Source organism: Leptonotus elevatus, chromosome 13 (assembly GCF_054856555.1).
Source record: "Leptonotus elevatus isolate MCC_2025b chromosome 13, RoL_Lele_1.0, whole genome shotgun sequence".
Taxonomy (NCBI): Eukaryota; Metazoa; Chordata; class Actinopteri; order Syngnathiformes; family Syngnathidae; genus Leptonotus; species Leptonotus elevatus.
In genome coordinates this window covers 17,762,998-17,789,272 of record NC_141251.1, presented here as the reverse complement: position 1 = coordinate 17,789,272, position 26,275 = coordinate 17,762,998, and the positions used below count along the sequence as shown (strand labels likewise).

Sequence of the window (26,275 nt, the reverse complement as noted above, 5' to 3'; positions counted from 1 at the left end):
ATTGTCACTCCAGAAGTTTGCTGCACAGGGTTTGACATTGAACTCCTGCAAAGAGTTTATTTTTAGCCCCCTTGATCTTTTTTTTACGGGTCGTGTGATTGTGCAAGTCAGGAGGTGTCAACAAGAAACACAAGTTCTTCTGGTCAATGCTTGCTCCACTATTCTTAAGAGTAGTAACAGAAATTAAAACTAATGGTCACATACGCCCACACATGAATACAGCAGCAATTAAACTTTTATTAAAGCCAGAAAAAGACCCCACCCTTCCATCAAGTTACCGTCCGATTTCACTAATTAACACTGATATTAAAATTATCACTAAGGCTTTTACATCTAGATTAGAAACAGTAATCCCGACAATCATTCATAGCGACCAAACAGGCTTTATTAAAGAGCGTCACTCTACTAATAATATTAGAAGGCTCTTTAACCTTATTAGTATGTCACAGCGGCATGATAAAAAGGCAGTTATTATATCATTGGATGCAGAAAAAGCTTTTGATAAAGTTAACTGGTCCTTCCTCTTTGCTGTTTTAAATAAATTTGGCTTTGGGAAGTCATTTATTCACTGGGTGTCAGTATTATATGATTCTCCTAAAGCTACTGTTACTACTAATGGGATTATATCTAAGAGTTTTACTCTACAGAGAGGCACAAGACAGGGATGCCCACTGTCGCCTTTATTATTTGCAATATTTATTGAACCGCTTGCATTAGCCATACGCCAGGAAAGAATGATTCAAGGAATTCACTCTGGGGTAACAGAACATAAAATTAATCTATATGCCGATGATATTTTACTTTATTTAGAAAAGCCTGCTATTTCATTAGGGGAAGTATTTAACTTAATAACTAAATTCTCACAGTTATCAGACTATTCTATTAACTGGACAAAATCAACACTTCTACCTATTACAGAAAATTCATGGAACCCTGCAAGCCAGGACCCATACTACTCATTTCCTATAGGTAATTTAAAATACTTAGGCATAAAAATCTCACCTAAATTAACTGATTTAGTTCATTTAAATTTCACTCCACTTCTGGATAGCATTTATAGTGACTTGGAGCGCTGGAATAATCTTCCTATTTCTCTAATAGGACGAATAGCCACTATTAAAATGAAAGTTTTACCCAAAATAAACTATTTTTTCTCAATGATTCCATTTAAACCTACGGCTAACTGGTTCCAGTTGTTGGACTCAGCCGTTACAAAATTTTACTGGAAAAAAAAAAAAGCAAAGATTAGTCTATCTACTCTTCAGAAAAATAAATCCAAAGGAGGTCTAGAGGCACCAAATTTTATGCACTATTATATAGCCAACCAGCTACAATATATTATTTTATGGGCACAACCCAATAGAGATACTAACTGTTGGCTGGAACTAGAACAGAAGGATTGTAATAACCTCAGACTCCTAGATTTACTCTTTATTACAACATCGATTAAGCGCCATAACTGCTTTAAAAATCCAATGATTTCCGCCACCCTGACTGCCTGGTGGAAGGCACTAGAAATGACAAAAGCCAAAGTGGAGCCCAGCGGGCTTTCTCCCCTATGGCATAACCCCGACTTTCAAATTAACAACCAATCGTTTTATTTGAATGTGTGGGAGCAGAAAGGAATTACACATCTCCACCATCTCTTCTCAGATAATATGTTTATATCATATACATCCTTGCTCCAAAAATATAAAATAAAAAACGGAAACTTTTTACATTATTTGCAAGTTAAAAGTATGATAAAGAAACAAATTCCAACACTCCAGGGTACGCTCCAACCGCCTGTTTTAGCTAAAGATATTACCAAGCTTTCTCCAACAACAACAAAAAAACTCTCAAAAATATATAAGTTACTTTCATATACTGATAAAACGTCTTTACCCATCTCAAAATGGGAAACAGACTTGTCTATAGCTCCGGAATCTGTCTTTTGGATTCAAGTTTGTGAAAATGTTTTTAAAATGACAAAACACACAAATTTACAACTTATCCAATATAAAATTATTCACAGAACATACATTACTCAATATATGATGAAGAAAATGGGACTCTCAGACTCCGACATTTGTCTCCAGTGTTTACAAAACACTACAGACACTTATTTTCATGCTTTATGGTTATGTACTCCGGTTATGTGTTTCTGGACTAAAGTCTTAGAAAAACTTTCCGCTGTCTTGGACTGTAGGATACCGTTCTCTCCAAACTTGTGTTTGCTAGGTGACTTAACAACAATTGACTTACCACATAAACAATTTCAATCTATACTTGTAGCCCTTACTATCGCAAAAAAAACAATTCTTGTTAACTGGAAAAATAAACAAACTTTGAATATCGACCAATGGTCTAACCTCCTCATAAATCATATTTTAATGGAAAAAATATCTGCCTCAAATAAAAACCAAATGTCAAAATTTAAAGAAACATGGTCTACGTATATAGAATTTTTTAACCTAAACTTGGATTTTAATTCTGCCTGTTAGCGAGAGCCACAGCAGCGTTATAACTGGCATTGATGTTTCTGTATTAGGCAATTTGTAACTAATGGTTGTGTTTCCATAGTCAGGAACCCGGCTGCTGCCAGCGGGATCGAGCGGATTCACCTCCGATGGGCACCAGGGGTTGATATTCGGATTCACGGCATGCCAGTGGGTTAATTCTGTGGGTGCTGTCCCCCCTGGCGGGGAGTGGGCGGGTCTGCCCCTCTGTTGGCTGCTGGGTGGCGGCTGCGTCTTGGCCGTTCCCTGGGTCTCTTGGGGGGTGCTGCGTTGCGGGGCTTTCCCTGGTGTCGGGGGCGGCGCCGTTCCGGCGCGGTCCGTCGCTCTGGGCCCGGCGACGCGGTTCGGGGCCTGTGGGCCGCCGGGGTGCCCGGTGGTTCCCTCTCCCCTCCCCCTTCCTCCCCCTTGCTGCCTCTCCCTCCTCGCCTCTCCCCGCCCGTCCTCCGCCTCCCTGTCCCCTCTCCCTCGTCGCCCTTCCTCCTCCTCTCCCCCTCTCCTTGCGTCCCTGCCGCTGCCCCCTGCCCTTCTTGTCGTCCCCTTCCCTCCTCCCTTCCCCTTCCCCGGTACGCCTTCCTTCCCCTCCCCTGGGCCGGGGGCTCCATCCATGGCCCGGGTCTCGGTGCTATGGGGGCCGGCGGGGGTGGCTGGGGTTTGGTGTCGTGCCCGCCCCGCTCCGGTGGGCGTCCTGACACCTCGGGCGGGACCCAGTATCCGGGGGGCGAGCCCTATCGCCCCGCCGGACGGGTCCCATATGCCCGCCGGGGTCCTGGTGGGGTGGGTGGGGGCTTGGTGGGCCGGTGCGCCTCCTGCCCCCGCCCGGTTGGGGGGGGCCCCGCTGGTCACACCTCTTAACTCACTACACTAGGTTTGCACAATACACTTTTATAGACATATAGGGCACATAACACACTTTGGGGGGTGGGGTAGGGTGGAAACACCGTCTTCACCCTACAACTCCCCTCCAATTTTAATACACCACACAACTTGTGGGTGGGGGGGGGGGGGGGCTTGGGGGCTTGTGGGGGTGCCATCGGTTGGGGGCCGCAGTATAGAGCAGTGCTGCGGTCCCCTGTCCGTGTCGCCACCCGCCCCCCCCCCCCCCCCCGCCCTATCTATTTTTTTTAATGCACCACATACACTCAGCAACATGCTTGGGTGGCGGGTGGATCGGAGCGTGGGAATATCATTTCCATCGGCTCCGGTTCACCTGCTCCTAATTTTAATGCACCACACACACACACTTGTATATACACTGGGTGGGGTCACATTCACGGTTTAGGGGTAGAGTTCGCCAGTCCGCGAGCTGGCGGACTCAGTAACAGGGGTTAATTTTCACAAAGAACGCTGGGGTGACGACCGGGGCCTTCCCCCGCTGGGCCTGGGGTTCGGGGGTGTCGGCCGCCCTCCGGTGCCCCCATCTCCCCCTTCTGCCCCCGGTGTTCCGTCCTTCCACACGGCGGGGGGTGGGGTGGGCGCGGCTGCCCTCTCCGCTCCGCTGTCCGGCCCCTCTTCGGCGCCGGTGCCTGGGTGCGGGTGGTCCCCGGGGGCTGGGGGTCGGGGGTTGGGGGGCTGCCGGTTGGTCGGGGTGGGGTCGGGGGGGGGGGGGGGCGGCTTTGTTGGGGGGGGGCGGTGGTGGGGGTTGCGGGGTGGGGGGGTGCTGGGGGTGGGGGGTGTCTGGGGGATTGGGGGCATGGGGGCGGCTGGGGCTGGGTTGGGGTGGGTGGCGGGGGGTGGATGGGGGGCGGGGGGTGGTGGGGGGCGGGGGGTGGGGGCCGGTGGGGTGCCTGGTGGGCCTGCAGTGCCCCGTCCTGCTGCGTTGGGCCGGGGGCGCGGGCCGTGTTGGGGCGGGGGGCGCTCCTGCTCCTGGGTTTGCTCTCCGGCCGGTGGCCCTGGTGGGGCCCGGGGGTCGTCCTTTGGCGCTGCCGCGGCCTGGGGGGCCCTGAGGTGTTGCGCTTGCTCTGTTCCGGCGGGGGTCGACGGCTCCCCTCTTTGGTGGAGATTTTCATGCATGCCAGATCCACCACACCAGCATCTACCGAAACTCAGACACAATCTGTTTCCTCCTCAGGTTATTGAATCGGTGGAGGCTGGTGTCTCGGATCTCACGCGGCTTCGTCTGTCCTTCCTTCCTTTTCTCGGTCTCTCCGTTGGTCTCTTGAGGCCTCCCTGACTTTATGTTTTTTGGATTTGTTGGGGTCTGGATGTTTCTTGGGCTGGGGAGGAGTTCTGGTGGGGGGTGTCTGGTCGGTGCTGGATTTCACCTTCCTTGGTTTTCTTCGGTCCCCTCGGGTCTCCTGGTGTTCGATTTAGGTGAACGGTATAAGATTTTTTTTTTTTCTAATAGGTTTTCTGGTGAGCTAACAAACACACGCACGCACGCACGCACACACACATACTCACCCACACACACAAAAAAAAAAAAAAAAAAGGTATGTATGTATGTATGTATATATGTATATATGTATGTATATATGTGTATATATATATATATATATATTTAAAAAAAAAAAAAAAAAAAAAAAAAAAAAAGAGCAATGATGATGACATTTCCGAATGAACAATACTGAGCTCTAAAAAAAAAAAAAAAAAAAAAAAAAAAAAAAAAAAAAGAAACACAAGTTAATAATGAGCGCCACGGAGACGACGTGAGAATCTTCACGTCTGGTGTCAGAACGAGAACGTCCCTGAAAAGGAAGCCATGCCGCATTCCGCCATGTGGCTTCTTTTTAGGTTGCTTGCCAGTTACTGCCTCTCCTTTAAGGTGCATCATGCAGTTACAAATATCAAAGATTAAAGCAAAATCTCTGCCTCAAAGGTATGCAGATCGTTTTTCCACACAGACTCAAGTTACTGCAGTCATACAAATCACTTTATGCCAGAAAGAGTCCATAAAAGACACGTTCAAACGTACTTATAAATACATTTAAACTCAAATATATTTGTAAATATGTTTGAAATTTACCTGTAAGCTAAATGCTATTTTTTTTTTGCATTTTTTTCCCAATAATGCCACAGAGTATTGACTTGCACATGCATGACAAAAAAAAATATATATATATATATATTTTTTTTTTTTACACATTATACCAGTATGGTCAAAAATTAAGTAAATAAACATTGTTTATTATTATATTTGCAGTGTGTGATTTTTGTTCGTCATTTTAGCCAATAAAGCCACGGGGTATGCAAACTGAAGTCGATAGCTAGTGGCATGAGAAAAAAAATGCTAGATTTTTGTATTCAGCCTATAAGTACGTTCGAACGTTACTTACTTGAACATCCAGTATTTGCCAGTCAAAAATGTTTAGTAGACATTGGCAGTTAAATGCTTCCGTGGTTTTACACTTTCAATCCTAATACTTTTCAATGCTTGGGGCAATGCCTGTCAAAAGAGTGTCGGATCCAGGATAAGGTTTTATCTTGTCATCCAAATGCAGTCAAATGGCAAAACACAGCTTGGCATTAAAATGGGAATCGCAAATGATGCGGAACGACATCAACTTGAGGATTTCGAGTTGCTTCCCGCTGTTTCACATATTCGGAAAAATATGACACAAAAATCCGATATTTTCCAGCTGAGCATCTCCTTGACAGGGATGGTAAATAACACTAGCAGCTGAGTAAGTCACCCTAAAGTTAATGAACATTTCCTTTTCGCAATGTGAGCGCCATTACCACACACTGCTCGCACACTGAAAACACACTGCCGGCACTCGTCTGCATCCGCTGATGTTTTATTAATCGACATTAAAATTCATGCTTAACGTGCACTTGTCGACGGGAGCGGGAAGTGACAGACAGGTGTGTGATAACATCTGTCAGGTAGAGACGGAGGGAAGGATGGAAAGTGGTGATGCGCAACGCAATCAACAGTACTTGAGTGCTTGAAGGCCGGTGGACCTAAGGCCTGGTTCCATTTGAACTGGATTTTGTTAACTGCTAATTGCATCACATATCCAAGATTCCTCACCAAACTACAGGATGCCAAGGACTGAGGTGGAAGATGTTTCATTTAGTTTGGATATAACAAAATCTCTTTGTGGTGTGCTGTTTGAAAACATGATACAAATGTGAGTGTTTAATCTAGTCTCTATTGCGATATAAAAAAAAAAAGGTGAAATGGGTTATTAATTCAAGTAAAAACTGTAGTGGCCTCAGGAGAGAAGATTAAAAGCTTGTTTCATTATGGAAAAAGAAAAAAATACACACCACAGCGCCTAACAAATGATACGCTCCGGGAAAGAAGATGAGTTTCTTAGCGTCCATACACCATTTTGTGAAGTGGAAGTGAAAATTGAATGAAAAAAAAAAGATGGAATAAAATATGAAAGGTGCAGTTTATGACTCTCAGGAAGCGATTGGATGCCGGATTAAATTACATGTTTTTTGTTTCCCCCATCCCACAAAGTAATTACTTTGCGGTAATGAGCCGCATGCGATGACGATCATTACGCCGCGGCCCACTCGCATACATTCATCACCGAACATGAAATATTGATTTAAAGCTATTTGTTAGCAGTTCAAACAACGTGCGTGAAAAGTCATTGGGGAGTAAAAATGTCGCTGCTGCAGAGGAGGCTGTGGGAGTCATTGTTTTGCAATAAACAAACACTGAAATGTGTTATTTCCCTGGTCAGCCCTCAAAGAGCTTAATTTTCCACTTAGTTACTTCCGTAAATGGAAGAGTTGTGTGATATAATGCTTATTGATCCATGGGATTGTGACCTTTTCGGTACGCGTGCAACGTCTATGAAAACCACCGCCAACTTCCAGTAAGACATTACCGCGTGTCAAAGGAGGATGACATCAAATGTAAATGAGACAAATAGCTCCGGGATAACCAATGGAGCTTCACAGTCATTTTAACAGTTTGACTCGTTGTTTATGTTGTGTTTTAATGGCAAGATATTGAATCAGACCAGCAGCTAATTGGCTGGTAGCAAGACAGGCACACAATAAAAAAACAATCATTGCCACTTGCTTTGTCAGAGCGCTGACTTTAGACACTGAACCTTGAACGAAAGCGCAATAAAGCCTCTCTACTGTACACTAATCCGACGTCAGGAGACGGGCCGTCTTATTAACGTATAAAGAGCCGTCATAATGTTGGAACTGTTACCAGAGTGTCTGGGAGGGCTTTTTTTGGGCAGATTCAACATGTTGAATCGGCATCCGACCGTCGTAACATTGAATCACTCTGGATAGACTGTTAATCAGCGCATGAGGCAAGGACAGGAAGCGATGAATTAGGATAAACATTAAGCGATGTTAAGCTTTTATTTGATCATCATCACCCTTCACTTTTGGACGTAATTCTGCTGTCTCTCTGGACAAAAGATCGAGAAACGGAATTCATCACTATTCATCACAAGCTGGCACTGTATGATATTTCCGTTAAAGCGCATGTCGTTGGAGTGATGAAAGCCAAACTATGGCAAGACATGGAGACGCAACTGGATATACCAGAAATGATTTATTTTTATATTACCCGATACTCTGTCAAGAGCCTGAAGATGTGCTTCACGTGGGAGTACATCATGAGTGAAAAAAATAGCGGTATGCCTTGTTTACATTTTTATACCCCACCCCCGTAAAAAGCTTTCCGGTTGCCTTTTTCTAACAATGAGGAATAGTGACTATCACTGCTGATGGTATGGTGGGTGGGGTATTACCGTGTTTTCCGGACTATAAGTCACACTTTTTTTTCATATATTGGCTGTTCCTACGACTTGTAAATGGACTTATACATGAAAAAAATAAATATATAATTTATATGATTTCACAGACAGCCACAAGAGGGTACTCTAGACGTATGCACAGCAGGGTAACGACATGGCGTCCATATGTCATGTGACCACAGTCACAGCAGAGAGTACTACACTGTGATTGGTCAACTGCTGGTCACATGACAAATGAACGCCATGTTTTTACCCTGCTAAAACCGAGTTGGCCAAACTCTATCAACGGCTCTGATGCACAGATATCTCCTACACCTTAACAAATATTTAAGCAGTAAACAATATCTTAGGAAGACAACTGAGAACAACTGAACACAAATGCCCCCCAAAAGATAATCTTATTCTACAGACTACATGCTGCAAGTAGTGAACCTTTAATGCGTGTGAGTTGTTTGCGTGTGTTGTCTTGTTTTGGTTACATAGTGGGTGGGGCCAACAGAGTTGTGGGGCCCACCCGTCCATGTAGGGCCGTTTTGCTGGGCCCCACAAGTTTAGACCTCTTTTTGAGGGTCAAGACTTGGTTTTAGAGTTTCGTTTTGAATTGGGTTATGGTTGAGGTTAGAGTAAGGAATAGGGGTGGGCAATCATTTTTGATGGTTAGGGTTAGGGGAAGGGGCTAGGAAATGCATTATGTCAATGAGATGGCCCAACAAAGATAGTAAAACGAACCTGTGTGTGTAAAGCACTTTGAGTTGTTTATTTTCATGCTAAAGTGCTATATAAATAAAGTTGGCGAGTCAAGTTAAAGACTTGACTTGACTAGCCTATCTTACATTTATTCAGCCTGTTCTCTATTATTTTATTAATGTTATAACTTGCCATCCGAGATGACGTAATGTCTGTTTTTGGTCAAGTAATTTCTAAAATAAATTACCCCAAAAAAATGCTACATACTCCAGTGCGACTTATGTATGTTTTTACTACCTAATTATGCATTTTTAGCCTAGTGTGACTTATAGTCTGAAAAATACAGTACTTCTTAGGCATGCGAAGAAGGTACTTTATGGTCGGTGTTGGTTTGTTGCGGTGTATATTTCTGTAATTGTTCCGGCACAGCCTCACAACGTCAGGCCAACGTCACAGACGGTAGGAGTTGGTCACATTGGCTTACGTCAGATTGGTGTATAAAGGCCATTAGACAGAGAGGTGTTCATAGATTCAGGAAACTTTTAGACAGGCAAAATAATTGGTTAGTGTATTTATTTCTAATTATTTCAGTTGAATGATGATTTGGTTGCAACCACCAGAGGTGCTGTTGATTCACTCAGCTAGTTTGCTATCTGACGAGGACCACACTAGACAGCTTTGGCAAGTTGAGCTGCTATATCACAACTCATCCGAGAAGTATTATTCTGAAAATCCACAATGAGATTTTATCTACGCTTAATTGTGAGTGAGTTTATTCAAGTTAGAACACGATTTACAGAAATAAAGTATTGCATATTGATATTTATCTGTTGTTTGCATTGCTGATAATTATTTTGAAGTATAGTATTCATTAGTTGAAAATATAACAATTACTTTCTAATTCTTATCAAGATCATCTGCCATTACTTAATTATAAAAATAAATAAATAATAAAAAACACCTGTACACCACATCACTGCTCCATTATTGGTACTTTGGCAATAAACATCAATCCAACATAAATATCCATTTGTGGTCATTCCCTGTTCTTCTTCAAGGCCGACGCCTTCCCGACCAGAGTATTGTCACAAAGCAGAGGTAGGACGGCAGACCTGAGCTTGACTGCTCATGTCAGATAAGAAACCAGCGAAAGGACAAATCAGCGCGACTAGGACACGTTCTATACAACACCCAAGTCAGCCTTCAAGTGGATACAACAGCTTCACAATGTGCTAAGCTTGATGTATAGAGACAAGCTGCATGAGCTCTCGTTAGTGCATTTCACACACTTCGGCTCATAAGCAATGTTCATACTGGCATGGAAAGAGGATGTGATCATAGTCACAACAGATGTACAGTAACTAATTATAGACACAAACGCCTCATCGGTGGCCAAATAAGCATTGATGTAAGGAAGTAAAATATTAGAGATGACGTGACTTTAGTTTAAGGGCAAAGTATTTCAGTTAATAGTTTGCATAAAGTTATGATGCTCATTCGCAGCAAATTAAATTCCGCCTCACTCTGGCGTTAGCTAAATGGTCCCTCAGCGTCTTGGCACAGACCAAAAAGGCCACAATAGCGCGACTGGGAAGTGTGAATGGCCTTGATGAAATCCCTAAGCAGCACGCCATTATACAGCGCAGCCCTCATTGGCCGCCGCGGCACCAGCCCGCTTAGTCTCTCGACAGACATGCAGGAGATGGTCGTCATGGTAACCCCCGGTCTCGGTAAACTTATGGATGCACGTGCACGCACACGTACAGGAGCAGGTTGTGTGTTTTGAAGTACTTTATGGATGGCAGCTTCATTAAATGGTTTCGAGGCGAATTGTCAAGGGTGACATTTTACTTAATATCAAACAATGTTTTATATTTATTATAAATGTGTTAAGGCTCTAAAACCCCTCACCACACAGTTTATACACTTTTCTAATCGAGGCATTTACATTTTGTCACATTTTTCTCTTGTTTAAACATTCTCAATGTTCAAACCTTCATAAATAAAAAAACAATATAAAAAACGTACATCACTGTAAAAAAATGCATGCAAAATTGCACCCAAAAAATCCGGGATACAGCCAGGCCACGAAAAGTGAACCACATTATAGCGAGGGAACACTGCGTTCTACAATTCATGTAATTAATATCACAAATAATGCTTCTTTAAAATATACATGGTATGAATATGCCCGCCCCTGGTCTATGAATACCCCCCTGAAAATGTCCCTAAAGAGCTTCAAACCAAAATAGTAGTGTCCTTGTGACTTTGAAGAGAATATGTTTGAGACTTTTTTTGTGGGTCTACTCATGATAGAAATGTTTTTCAAAATGTCATGTTGAAATTGGCTTCAGGGCTGCATTTTGAGTATCAGAAAGTCCTTAAAAGCAACCAACCCAGGACACAATCTCAAGACACTGAAATAATGACCTCTTGATTCTATTTCTACAACTGGGTTTCACATTGTAGTCACAAAAATAAAGCAACGCACTATCTTGCAGTGGTTTTTTTATGTTACAGAAGAGGAATGAAACGTCATTTTGTTCTTGTTCAATTGATACTAAATCATACAGTAACCTGCTTCAACAATAACATGCGTTTATTTGTTTAGTTTATTTTTTGATCATGTGCAAATACTATAGTGTGAATATTGTGCTGCAGCAGCAGGATGATGAATGTAGTTGAGTCATAAACAACAGCAGTGATGATGTCACATTGCAACGTAAGCAATGAGAGCGCCCCGGTAAATTTATGATTCACTTATGAGCAATGCAGATCTATGGATTTTGAAAGGGGGGGGGGGGGAGCCATTTTGTCTGTTATTTATTCATATACAAATAATTTCAATTAATGAATAAATGATTGTTTTAATATTATTTTTAATGGCATGAGAGTTACCAAGCCATTATTGTGCCATTTGTTTGGATGTTGTTCCACGTCCCATAGCAGGAAGTCATGTTATATATCTTTAGACATCAAGCTACATAAAGCTGTGCACATGCACCTAATTTGAGCATTTTGTTCTCACTTGCTGATTATTTTCTTATGTGTGGACTCTCTCACATACTAAAAAAAACACTTCAAACGTGTGAACACTGCTTACAACGGAATCAACAGCTCCTCTGATGATTCATTGACGTCAATACTTGAGCTCAATGTGGACTGACAGTCTAATTAGTTCACTACACCGCACTCATCATACTTCGGTCAAAACCACACATTATTATGTATACACAATTACAAACATCTTCAAACAAAGTAAACTACACCAGCACAACATGTTCTTGTTTTGTTCCTCTTTTTGCGATGACTTCAATCAGTGAGTCATTTGCATCTGTAATGGATCAGCACTTGATTAGGGATGAGCTGATTTGACATCCATTGTGATAACATTATCAGCTGTATCACCCTACCCATTTTCCAACTTCATAGTGTCACGCTGAACAGTAAACAGTTGAAACTGTGTTCTTTTTCACTTCAATTCAATATGACTACAGACTTGGACTTAAATTGTCTATTACAGAGTGACTTTTCTCCCTTTTGTCAGCAAGATATTAAAACTTCTTTAAAAGGAGCTGTAATTAGTTCAACAGAAATGTTATGTATCAAAATTACTAGTGGTATTGGTTACTTGGTATCGATAGTATCAAGAGTTGAGTACTCATACGGATATTAGCCTGACAAGCACTGGTATTAAAAATTATAGTTTTAATTTGTTATACATTTTACTTCTACTGTTTTGGAAAGTATAAGAAGCAGTTTAGCATCTAATTTTTTTTTTGTCCAGGCTAATTATCGGAGCCAATTTGAAGCAATTCAGCGCAAAAGTGAAATATTCAAATCTCTTTTTATTTAATGTAATATTTAAATTATATTGAAACTGGATTTGGGGTGGCACGGTGGTTGACTGGTTAGCACCTCCGCCTCCCAGTGCAGAGGACGTGAGATCGAGTCCAGGTTTCGGGCTTTCTGGGTGAAGTTTGCATGTTTTCCCCGTGCTTGCGTGGGTTTTCTCCGGGTACTCCGGTTTCCTCCCACATTCCAAAAACATGCACAGCAGGTTAATTGAACACTCCAAATTGTCCATAGGTGTGATTGTTCGTCTCTGTGTGCCCTGCGATTGGCTGGCAACCAGTTCAGGGTGTACCCCGCCTACTGCCCAAAGCCAGCTAGGATAGGCTCCAGCGCCCCCTGCGACCCTTGTGAGGAATACGCGGTTAAGAAAATGGATGGATGGATACAACTTGATTTACTTGGGGAACTATTTGTTTCATTGAAGCTCTCTGCACGTTTTGTTAGAATTTTAAACAAAAATGTCTATTTTCTAAGCTTACAAAAAACCTAATATACTACAAATCTGAATATCTGGTTAATAAACATGTACTCTAAGGCATTTAAACGAAGTGTTTTGGGAGTTTGTAATACTCCACACTTTCATGTCAGAATTGTATTTATTATATATTATTTATCGTTATTTAAAAATTAAGCATGTGCATGTATGAGAAGTAGAGCTGTCAAACAATTATTTTTTTTATCAGATTAATCCATCCATCCATCCATTTTCTTAACCGCTTGTCCACACAAGGGTTGCGGGTGGCGCTGGAGCCTAACCTAGCTGGCTTCAAGCAGTAGGCGGGGTACACCCTGAACTGGTTGCCAGCCAATCGCAGGGCACACAGAGACGAACAACAATCCACACTCACACTCACACCTATGGACAATTTAGAGTGTTCAATTAACCTGCTGTGCATGTTTTTGGAATGTGGGAGGAAACCGGAGTACCCGGAGAAAACCCACGCAAGCACGGGGAGAACATGCAAACTCCACCCGGGAAGGCCAAAGCCCGGACTCAATCTCACGTCCTCTGCACTGGGAGGCGGACGTGCTAACCAGTCACAACCATGCCGCCATCAGATTAATCACACCATAGAATTTTGATTAATCACGATTAATCACTTAATTAAAAAGGCTTTTTTTTTATCAACATCTTTTGCCTGTCAAATTTAAAGAGCACCTGTTATGTGTTAATTATTCTTCTTCAACATTTTTTGATCCACTGCACACGCTCATCCTCCTCTTTTTCTAATCAGTTAATTACTTGCACAATTTAAAATGGGGGAAAAAATTACCCCAATATTTTGACATGAACAAATATTCAGAATGTGATACGCAAACATTTATTAAATGCTTTACTTAAATGCATGTAGTTATGTTTATTGCGCAAACACAACCTGTGCTACCTTTAACGTAGTCATCCACTGTCAAGCTAAAGGATAATCTGTGGTCAAAATTAATAGTGCGATTAATCTGCGTTAATACATGATTCATGTGATCATTTTTTGTGATTAGTTGGTTAACGCTTTAACTTTGACAGCACTAAGTAAGAAGCCATGCAAGAAAAGGAGATTAGCATTCACGTAATCTTATACTGACAAGGTCACGCAAATGCTGCTTTTCTCTTCCGCCTTGCACGATCACTTGCAAGAGTTCAACTCTTGAGTCGAGTCTCCCTGGAGAGCAATTGAGCTTCTGGACAGGGTGAAGATTGTCTCTGGTGAACTTGGACGTGTGCATGATGTGCAGTCTTCATATCAAGAAACTTCATACAACTAATCCTTGCTGAGATTTGCATAACCAATTAAAGGGGAAGCCTGATTTTGATGACTTCACTAAATGAAAAACGTTCTTTCAATTTACTCAACTTGAACAACTACAACGGTTGCACATGATTAAAAAGAGGGACGTTCAATACCACTTTTCAGACTGATACCATTAGGAGTACTCAACTCTTGATTAGTCACCGATACTGATACCTAGTACTGATACCACTAATGCTTTTGATGCATTAAATTTATCCAAAAAACAATGACAGATCATATTAAAGAAAGACCTATATATCCCAACATAGCATTTTTATTCTTAAAATTGCATGAAATGAATGGCAATTTCTATTCTTTTTTTTTCCAATTTGTTCATAAAAAACACACACACACACACATTTTGTATAGAGTACACAATGACCTTAAATCAACAAATATATTCTTAGTGGGCATCTGTCAGACATGTGTGCCTTTTGTTCCTTATCATAAAACAGCCACAAGATTATTCTATCGATTATTCCATCGATTGAGTAATTGGATAAAAAATATATATATATTTTGCTTAAAGTGTATTACAAAACCATTTGTCCCGTTTTTGCCGTTTTCTAACCAATTATTCTTGTCTAGTTTGGTATCACAAAAACAAGTAAACAACAATTGTGTAATATCAGGAAAGAGGGATTGATGCGTTCCGTAACCTTCATGATTCAGTCAGTGGTTCAGTCATTGTTTTCCAAAGGAAAAGAAGATATTTACAAAAGTCTTAATTAAACACAAAAGATAATTGGTCTGTTTTTATGAAGGACAATTTTTTTTTTATGAATGATTATTGTTGAGAGGCTGAAATTGGAGATTCTGGACACGTTTTAAGTTAAACAATGGCTACTCGATTACTAAAATAGTTGTCGATTACTTTGATAATTAATTACTTTTCGATTAATCAATTAAATTTGACAGCTTGAACTGATACCTTAAAATAAGACTGTGCTTTCCAATCCCTAATTAAACTTGTTTAACATAAAGAGAGGAGAAAATTATATCACTACATTGCTAAATTACTACATTTGAATCATGTACAACCGATAATGAAGTACTTTTTTCAGTATACAATATCAATTAAATACATAATACAAATACATTTGAAAACACATTAAAATTGTATTTACAAAGCATTTTAACATGAAATAAAATTCTTTCAAATAGTAGGTGTGATTTAAATAAATTAGGAGGGCAAGGACATATGAGTGTGAAGGAATGATCTTACTGATAGTATGATACACTTTAGACGGGGTTGATACGAATATAAATATTGTATATAATATAGATGGCTCATGTGAGGGTAATTCAATAAAACCAAGTACACCCACAATAGACAACCAGTACAAGTCAACAGTACTGCATATGCTTGCATAAAGTAATGTTTCACACGCACTCACTCTTGCTTCTAACTATGCCACACACACAAAAAGAAAGCTAAACTGTCTCTGTGGAGCAAAAGAAGCAGAGCCACAATGCTCACAATTGCAGCCGGGACATTAAAAGGACACCAACTCCTCCAGCTTGGCAAGACACAGAGTGCGTCCATGAAGTCTTTTTGGCCGGCTGGTTGTTAATATTTGCGGGCTGTCTTACCTTGGGTGAGCGTTCCCATGAGGAAGCGGTAGAGGTAGCGAGCCACCTTGGTGAGCTGCCTCTTGCAGCGTTTCCTGCACTGGCTCATCTTGATGCAGCTTTACTGGAGCTGATGTTAGCGCCACTCGGGCTGGCTCGTGTGCCTGGGAGAGCAGGAGCCCAAGGTAGCAGGGGAGGAATTACTCACTCTGCGTGTGTGTGTGTATAGGTAAGTGTGTGTATGTGTGTGAAAGTCCCACTGCCAGTGCCTTTCTTTCTCCTCCTCCTCCCTGTCTCCATCCTCCCCTCCACCTGTAGGGTGCTGGCTGTCAATCACTTGCGGGGTCCATCGCTCCTCCCCATAACATTGTGAGCAGCCGCGTCTTCTCATTGGCTGAGTGGGGCGGAAAATTATGGAACCTGCATACATTGTTGAGAGTGTGCGCGTGTGTACTACGAGCGGGAGGGCTTGGGAGGCAGCTGGTGGATTTTCTGCACTTCTTGTTGATGTTTCTTTATTATTACTATTCCTTCCTCTATATATATATATATAATGGATGGATGGATGGATGGATGGATGGATGGATAGATAGATAGATAGATAGATAGATAGATAGATAGATAGATAGATAGATAGATAGATAGATAGATAGATAGATAGATAGATAGATAGATAGATAGATAGATAGATAGATAGATAGATAATCAATGACCCAAACACACGTAAAAAGTGGTAATGGAATGGCTAAATCAAGCTCGAATTAAGGTTTTAGAATGGCCTTCCCAAAGTCTTGACTTTTTAAACCACATTGAGAACACGTGGACAATGCTAAAGAAAGTCCCTGACAGCAAGCCAGCAAATTTAACTGAACTGCACCAATTCTGTCAAAAGTGGTCAAAGATTCAACCAGAGGCAGACCAAAATCTTGTAGATGGCTACCAAAAGCGCTTAATTGAAGTAAACATGGCCAAGAGACATGCAACCATATATTAGCATTGCTGTATGTATATTTTTGACCCAACATATTTGCTCACTTTTTCTGTTAACCCTAAATAAAGTCATTAAAAAAAACAAAAATGCATGAATCTTTTTTGTGACAAGAAAATATCCAGTATTAGGATGGCAGAATCCACTGACCTGTATATATTACTGGATAGCCGATTGCCCATACATGCCCCGTGCAAGCCGTTGAAGCCACAGAGCAGCCATCTTACTCCTCCCATCTCGCGAGCATACTACCGTATAAATTGGACGTATACATACAGATTAGATATATACAGCTTGTAGGCTCTTAGTATAGGGCCGGTTGGCGGGGTGGTCACTATTTTTTAACAAGTGGACGGTATGTGCTGCTTTGATGACCCCCTTTTTATTCTATCGCTCAGTGCCTTAGGCCCCAATATTAGATTTGGCAGAGGCATCATAATTTAAAAAATATGATATACAAGTTTCCTCCTGTAAACATCATTAAGCATATAATTTATACATTTACTTTAATGAGAGTTGTAAAATGTGTGAAGTCCTCTTGTTTATGTTTAACAAATTTAAAACATAAATCAAGCTGTTTCTACTAAGTACAGTCTCAAATGTTCTCCAATTTCTGTAAATGTAAACGTATAGGATTGTATGCCGAGAAACATTTCTCGGGAGTAGTAATATGGCGGCCACATGGTTTCAAAAGTCTTGGCTATCCAGTAATATATACAGATCAGTGGCAGAATCACATAGGCTCACCGCTTATTAGCAAACATGGTGCATTCAGGGTACTTTCTGTCACGTAGGAGAAAGTGGACCCAAAGGTGAAGAGACACATCAGGGAGACAGGAATTGAGAACAAAAGGAGAAACTTTATTGGAACAATTGGGGACGGGTGAGAGGACGAGGACTGGGGAAGACGTGACTGGACTGGGCAAGAGAAGAGTGGTTGCCATGACTGGACTGGCTTGACTGGGGTTGACTTGACAGAACTTAGAATTTAGCAGGAAGGTGGAGAACTTAACTGTGACAAGGACGACTAGACTGTGAAGAGGACAATTAGACTGAGACGTAGACAACTAGACTGAGAAGTAGACAACTAGACTGAAACAAAGACGACTTAACTGTGACAAGGCTTAGCTTAATGCACCAGGAACCACAGACTTCAACAACAACAACACATGACTTCGACACCAACTGGACAAACACAACAGACTAAATACACCAACATTAATGGGCCACACCTGGGGAACACAATAGGAAGAGAGTACCGATTGGTCAAACACACTGGGAAGGGAACCGGCACACAGGTAGGCGTAATCAGACATAACGAGACAGGGGAAACACTCAGAAACACAAGACAAACACCAATCACAGAAAGACACAACAAACACACCAAAATTAACAAAACCCTAACCCATACAAAACCGAAACTGACACTTTCACAACGTAGGGAACTTGTAAACGCATTGTGCTATCCTGCACCTTTTCATTTTTTTTATTTTAACATTTTAAATATCGAAAGAAGCCAAATGGAAATCATGATTAATTTTCAATTAATCTTCCAGCCCTCGTGTGTGTGGGGGGGTGTGTGTGTGGGTGTGTGTGGGAGTGCGTGTGTGTGGGGGGGGGGGGGGGGGGTGTGTGTGTGGGTGTGTGTGTGTGGGGGGGGGGGTGCGTGGGGGTGCGTGTGTGTGTGTGTGTGTGTGTGTGTGTGTGTGTGTGTGCGTGCGTATGTTTGTTAAAGCCAACTGGAGGTTTTAGAACGTGTCACAGAAAACCAAACAAAGCCATAATTAGCGTCAGTCACACACTCGCTCCTCTGTCTGTCTCGTTAGCACAGCTCGGAGGAAGAAGAGGAGGATGCCATGAAAGGAAGAGGTGAAGGGACACAGAAACTGGAGAAGAGTGAGGATGGAGGGATTGATGATCGAGAGGACAGTGCCGGACAAATGAAAGGCTTTCGATGAGCAAATTACGTGGTGTCCCCCGGAGGAGAAGTGAGGAGGAGTCGTTAAACCTCGAGGGAATGGGTAAGAAAGGTAATTATGTAAAGCCACCATTCGCGTCCTTATCATTCTGTCTCTTTTCACTCTCAAGTGGACACTAGTGTACTTTTTCCTCCTTGACAAGCTGCATTAGCCCACCAAACTGCTGCCACTTCACCTTTATACTTCTCACTTTGCAGTGCTGTATCAAAAAGTGATACAATTGCTCTGTTGCCACGGTAACCTCCCAACTCCATGGATTTTTACTTACATCCTTACGCGCACACGCCTTCCCCTGCAGATCGGAGAAGAAATCGCTCAATAGGCAAGCATAGGTTTCTTCTAAATGCTGTAACGCACTTTCTATAACCGGGGTCTCAAAGTCAATTTGTGCGGGGAAGGCTGGGCCGCATCAAGTATTCCACAACAAATGGGTTCAACTTGATGAATTATTGTTTTAATAAATTACTCATCTGACAATTATTTTGTGGTGAATCTGATCAAATAAAATGTTTTAATTTCCATCTCTTTATTTTAAAAAATCATCAAAAATAACAGTGCAGACAATTAATTATATTTCACATACTGGTTTGGCCCGTTACAAAAAAATGTTCATCGTTGTTTTCCAAAGTAAAAGCAAATGTTTCATTTTGATTCAACAACAACAGAAATTGGAGAATATCTACTGTTCAGAAGCTGAAATTCAGAGGATTTGGAGAATTTCTAATTGAAAATGTATCTGAACGATTCATCGATTGTAAAAAAAAAAATAGTAATGTATAAAATTGATAATTGATTAGGTGTCGATTAATTGATTATTAGGGTTTTTCCTGGCTGAAAATGAGGCAGAGGTGGTAACATCCGGACTATGATGGGTGACTACTGATACCAGGTATTGGTATCTACCGATACTATCTTATTTGAAGGTATCGGTACTCACGGCAGTAACTGATACCATTATCGGCCGCCCTCCTGCAGCCATTTTATGATCAGGTGTATTCTTAATTTCTTTTAATGAAAAAAAAAAAACATAATGGCACTCTGCTTTCATGTAATGCATGCGAGGTCCAATGGCAAGGGATACAATTTGGTTCATTTCATTTTTCATTTATTACATTGACAGAACACCTGCATGTACATCCAGATCTGCCACCATGGCTTAAGTGTGCGACTATATATGCAACTACAAAACACACGTGTGCATTCACTCCTGAGCACGACTTTGTGGTGATCAAGAATTCTCCCCAAGAATGACTCAGCACATCGGACACTTTTTTAAAGGAAGAAGGGGAAAAAAGAAACACGTTGTTTTTTCTTCTGTTGTTCGTTCAGGTCTTTCCGGTGCACCGCTGTTGATATAGCGCCTCCATAATGGCACAACGCTGCAACTGCAGTTTCTGCCAAGCTCAATCAACACACCTGGAGCATTATGTTGAGCGATATCAGTCACTCTGAATGAAGGTGGCGAGCAAATTAGGTGGAGGTGGCAGCCTCTGAATTTTGTACACGGGAAAAACCCTGAATCATTGAACCTTTTAGGTAGTATTCAAAAAAGCACAACCAATCCAATAATTATTAACAGTTTTTCAGAACGTGAACAAGATTGGTGACCTGGTCCTCTTTCTCATTTCCCTGCTACTTTGCATACTTTCTTAGTTTCATTTAACAACAACAAAATGTGGCATTTACTTCAAATATATAGTCGCCAATGAAAGACGACTTTTTTTTCCTTCCCTTTTCAATTTCAACATGACAACAGCCTGACCCTGGAGCACATTATATGTAGTTGACGTCTGAATTTTCAATCAACCCAACATGCATGCTCTTGGAATGGAGGAAGCCCGAGTAAAAACCCAACCTGCAAACTCCACACCTGGCCCAAGTTGTAGTCCAAATCTCGACTGTGAAGCAGACATGCCAACCCCTACTGCACTTTGCACAAACTCAATAGCGCCTTAAAGGTAATGGACCCTAAAAATCTATAAATGCATGACACAAGTTAAGTAGGCATTTTGCAGTATATGTACCATTAAAGTTGTTCAACAGAGCGAGATGCACTTCCTTGTGCTTTGCGAAAAAAACAAACACATTTTGCATTCTTCTTTTGCAATCAAAGCACTTTTAAACTTGAGGTAGATGATAAAAATAAGAGACCAGAAAGCTAACATCAGACAGTAGTAATAAAGGCTATTGTCCTTCATGTAATTCAAATTGTGCATCATATACCAAATTATTACAAGCTGGCATAATTGATGGAAGAAACCCATGCATTAGTGTGAAGGACTTTAAATAAAATAGCAATCTGTCTGCCACACACTAAATAACAACTATAAATCCAATAAATCCCTCACCTTGTGGGATATAATTAATTAGCACCTAACAACTCCATTTTGTGTTTAGCGCTGTTAGCCGGGAATTCAATTAAACGTCAAAGGGTCTACCGTGAAGGGAGTGAAAATAGTCTCTGTCTAATTATTGTCTGTCGGGAGCCCTAAAAGATTCACCGCATTATTGACATGATGGTGCACTTGAGACGTGTAGGCTGTCGCTGGAGTGGACGCCATGATTAGGACCGAGACTTTGACCTCAGACTTGACCTCACCAAATCAATGATTACAAGATCTTGGACTCTTTTTGTCAACTGAAAAGATAAGCGTGTGTCGCCTTACTTGCAACCTGCCCGCTACTCTGTGCTTCAACTTGGGAAGGGCACAAAAAATCCATTCATTAGTATTTGTTAAGGTCTGATCGATTGTGTGGAATTGATTGTTGATGAATCCCGCCTTGAAGCAAATGACACAAAATAGAGTGCACTACTTGGCTGCCACCAGCGGAAGTGCTGCTAACTTTCAATCTCAACCAGTTTGTTGTGTAAACCTGTGATAAGTTGAGTCACTATAATCATCGTCAAAAATAATAAAAATAAATACTGGTGACGAGTCAATGTGTAATTTTTACAAATTATTGACCAAAGTAAAGTGCTGAAAATGGCTTGCTCTTTGATGATGTAATGCTAATGCTGTTCTGGGGGTCTCCTGCAAATTTTGAAGATACAAGGTTTTGGCCCGATGCCAGCGATATGCTTACATCATAGCGGGCCATCGACAGTCCACATCTCATGGTCAAACTGGGGATCCAATTGTGCTGTGTGCGAGTACACAGATAAAACAATATTCCGCTTTGACTTGGTTCTTATCGAAAATAAAGGCCACGAAATGCCAGATGTTCCCTTTTGGCTCAGATGTGCCCTTTTTAAGGTGTCCCTTTGTAAAAGAGGCTAATGAGGGCAAGTTGAGAGGGCAGATGTGGCACAAAAAGTGTGGTGACACAAAAAGTGTGGTTACACACACGCACACACACGGATATGTTTTTACTCTCAGCGGCAGCTGCTCAGACCCACTCAACAGTCTATTTAGCAAGAGCACACGACTGAGGGGAGGAGGAAGGGAGCGACGGAGACTCCGAGTGAGGAAGGAGTGAAGAGCAGCGACACAGGTGGAGACACTTGTCTTCAGGGATGTGCAATGGGAGCCGTGAATCTAACAAGTTCAGTGAGTGCACGACAATCTTTTCTCCTTATCCACTCCATCTTTGATATTAGTCCCTTAAAGCTGCCTTATATTGAACAGTGTTATATGCTTTATACTCATCCTAGATATGATATAAATTTGACACTTAATATCTTCTCCATGGGCCTTGTCATATCTTTGGGCGTGACTTCTGCTAATATGTCACTCTGACATTTTCCTGACCTTGAAATATGTCATGGTAGTTTAGTGTCAATTACACAATGTAAGAAAAGTGAGAGGAGAATATCAGAGACCCATTGAAATGACATTTGAATAAGTATGTATGTTTATAAGGTTTATATTAATGCTTCAAGTGGATTAGTAGTGTGTTGTAAATGTCTCTGTGTGGTATAATGACTTTTTCTGTTAGGCTATTTCATGTGTATACTTACTTTATACATTTGCCTGCTTTCATGGACTGAGAAAAAATAGATTTTGGTATCATTCAATGCATTAATAAAGTCTATATTTCCTACTGAATGCAGCAAAGGCAACCTGACGCTTTTATTTAGTCGTGTGCTATACAGAATGTTGTATAGTATACATACTCGTTGTCTACTTTTTTGTACTTGTATGTACCTAATGGTGTTTTTCCTCTGTAGTATTTTATTGTATTTCACCTTTGTTTTTGTTTTTATACTGCATGCGGCAGCCAATCATATTGCAGCCACTGCCAGTCCTGTGCTGCCTAGAAGAACTCAAATTGGATGCCCAACCCCTCAACATACAGTACTGTATGTCTGTCCAACACTGCCCCTATGTGGGCAAAGGCAAAAGGGGCACCATTTAAATATATATATATATATATATATATATATATATATATACATATATATATATATATATGAATGGTATATATATATATATATATATATATATATATATATATATATATATATATATATATATATATATATATATATATATATATATATATATATATATATAAGAAGTAATTTTAAGTTGTTTTAACACCAGAATTACAGGTAACATTGTTGAAACAAACCTTTAATGCATCTGAATTTAATTTGTCAAGACCAAACCTGCGTTCTTGGTGAGTGAATAATAGAGTAAGAGTAAAAGTACCGGGTAATCGTGGATTGTTGCATCTAGTGGCTACAGCTATACGGAGCACTAGCGCTATCTGCTGACAAACACTAGGATAGCAGCATGCAGACTGCCTTGAAGACAGGAAGTAAGTTACAGTATACGTTTTCATGCCAAAATCCCACAAACACACAAACCGTGATTTACTCACACCCAGCAATTCTCAAACAAAATGGGTCACGTGACTTTTGGCACTACAGTTTTTCACGATTGTCAACACACATTTCTCAATACAATAACGGCTTTCTCAATACTGCACACACAAAATGCTAAATCTGACACTCCTTTTGAAACAAGATTCTTGCCATCAAATCTCTACATTGTGTCCACAAAATGGAACTAATGTTTTCATTTGTTACACAGAGTCGTATTTTCAAATGACACATACCATTCATTGAACACATACAACTATCTAATGTCAGTATTGTTTGAATTTGCTTTAGCTTAATTACTAAATTATTTAATATTTTCAGTTAATATTAAGTAAGTAGTTTTGTTTGGAGACATATTTAGTTAATATTTGTCTGAATATTTACTGTTCTTGTTTGAGGGAAGCAACCAGACTGGAAGGTGGGAGGAGTAAAGATCTGGCACCTGCCATTGTTCAAGACTGGATGGGGGGGATGTATTTGTTTGGAGTATTTATTTTTGTTAATTTGTTTTAAATGCACTTTAGTTTTCACTCTTTAGTGTTGATATATGTTTTTGTTAATTTGTCCTATAGAATTAAGTTGCTTATTTTTTTTAAATTTGTAATCATACCTCCCTCTTGTGTTCATTTAGGTTGGTCCACCCCTATTTATGTTGAGTTGTTTGTCTGATGGTCAGTTCAGTTTAATTTGTGTTATGTTAAATTGACCTCTTTTAAATTGGGCCCAAAACTTTAGCTATTAGCAATTTTTTGTTAAATCAGAGTTAGAGTAGGGTAGTCATAAGGGAGTGTGAAGTACCGACAATTCGGGTTGAGCGAATGGTAAATGAAGGTTAGGTTGTGCAAATTGTGCCAAAGTTTAGATTTTTGTGTGTTAACAATCGTGAAAAACTGTAATATTCCGCCTAGCAGATCTACATGCGCAAGTCCCAAGATCCACACGCGCAATGCCAGTAAACATTACAGCAGGGGGCGCTGTTGAATCAGCAGAGAGTGAAGTCTGTAGACTGAGATAGTGAATTGACCAATTGTAACTTATAATCGATTTTAACTCTTGATAAAACAGAGCCCTGGTTTGCCAACACTTCATTAATCTAAAGTCTTAAAAAAAAAACACACAGTACACCTCTCATTCTACGAGGTAGAAATCTGCATTTTGCAGTCCCACCTACTTCAACCTACAGTTATTTTACTTACTTTATTCAACCCTAACCCTGTATCATAACACCACTGCCTGGTCGTTGTAAACAACGCCATGCTGAGCAACACCGCATAATTGCAAAATGTAAGTGATAACAAGTTAACAACAATAGAAGCACCCACGGCTTTGGAAACGCCTATAGCGTAGTAGCTCTCAACCGAGTTGGCCAAACTCTATCTACGGTGTGTGTGCGTGTGTGTGCGCGTGTGTGTGATTGTGTGCGTGCGTGTGCGTGCGCGTGTGTCAGATTTTCTTTGTGAATAACACGACTAGTGCTAGTTCTGGCTGGGCCCCCAACCAAATGCTTAACATATGCCAATGATGCATTCTCTATACCTACTGTATGACATTCAAAACAAACATCAAGTTGCACCAATGCAAAACGACCAGCAGAGGGCAGGAAACTAACACAAAATAGTTTTTGTACAATCCTACATCCAGACTTGTAGTTGACCTCTACAGAAAAATGTTCATTAAATGTAAATTAAACATGCTTTAATAAATCAATCACATAGAAAACTGTTAGTTTTTTGTTGTATAATTCTTTAAAATATTCATATTTGAGAGTACTGTACACACAAGAATACAGAACTATATTGCAAAAGTACACTTTTGTTTATATTTCACCAATACATTATGAACATATGAGAGGAAATGCATACCAATATTACAATATTAGTGGAGAACTGTCATGAGACACAGAGGTCACTTGAAGACACTAAATTTGGTTCATTGTTTCTTTCGAGGCGTTAAGATACAAAACATTACAAGGGAAATGGTTCACTGAAGAAAAAAAACATAAAATGATACCAATCGTCTACAGTTCTTGGCTTTTATATCCTGCAGGTGCCTCAGAGAATACTTAAGCGGCAGCCTGGGATCAGGCAGTTGTTGGATGAAGATGGAAAGTGGACAGGCTCCAGGGAGCCGAGTCGTACAAATGAACAGAGGGATTTGGTGGAGGGATCACCGGGGCTGCAAATAACCCTTCAAGCTCTATTGTGTGTCTTTCATGTCAAATCCTTGGAGACGTCAACGAATGACCAAGGCTCTCTGATAACGCACCCGCCCCTCTCGCTGTCCTGTTCATGTGAAACCTAGTAACGGAATACATGTACCGCCGTTGCGTAATCAGAGTGCAAAAAAAATTAACTGTATTCCATTACAGTTACAGGGGAAAAAAACATGTAATTAGATTACAGGTACATT

General features: G+C 40.9%; 1 protein-coding gene across 4 annotated transcripts in view; it reads right to left on the bottom strand.

Annotated features, from left to right (window-relative positions):
• LOC147164079 (A-type potassium channel modulatory protein KCNIP2) overlaps positions 1-26,275 on the bottom strand; it is a 123,211-nt gene that overhangs the window by 61,923 nt on the left and 35,013 nt on the right. The window contains exon 1 of one of the 4 annotated variants that reach the window (XM_086092342.1): positions 16,096-16,439. The exons of the other annotated variants lie outside the window; for them this stretch is intronic. Within the exon in view, the coding sequence (XP_085948468.1) occupies positions 16,096-16,183 (88 nt within the window). The 5' untranslated portion in view covers positions 16,184-16,439. Of the gene's footprint in view, positions 1-16,095; positions 16,440-26,275 lie in introns of those variants that run through there. 4 annotated transcript variants of the gene reach the window in all.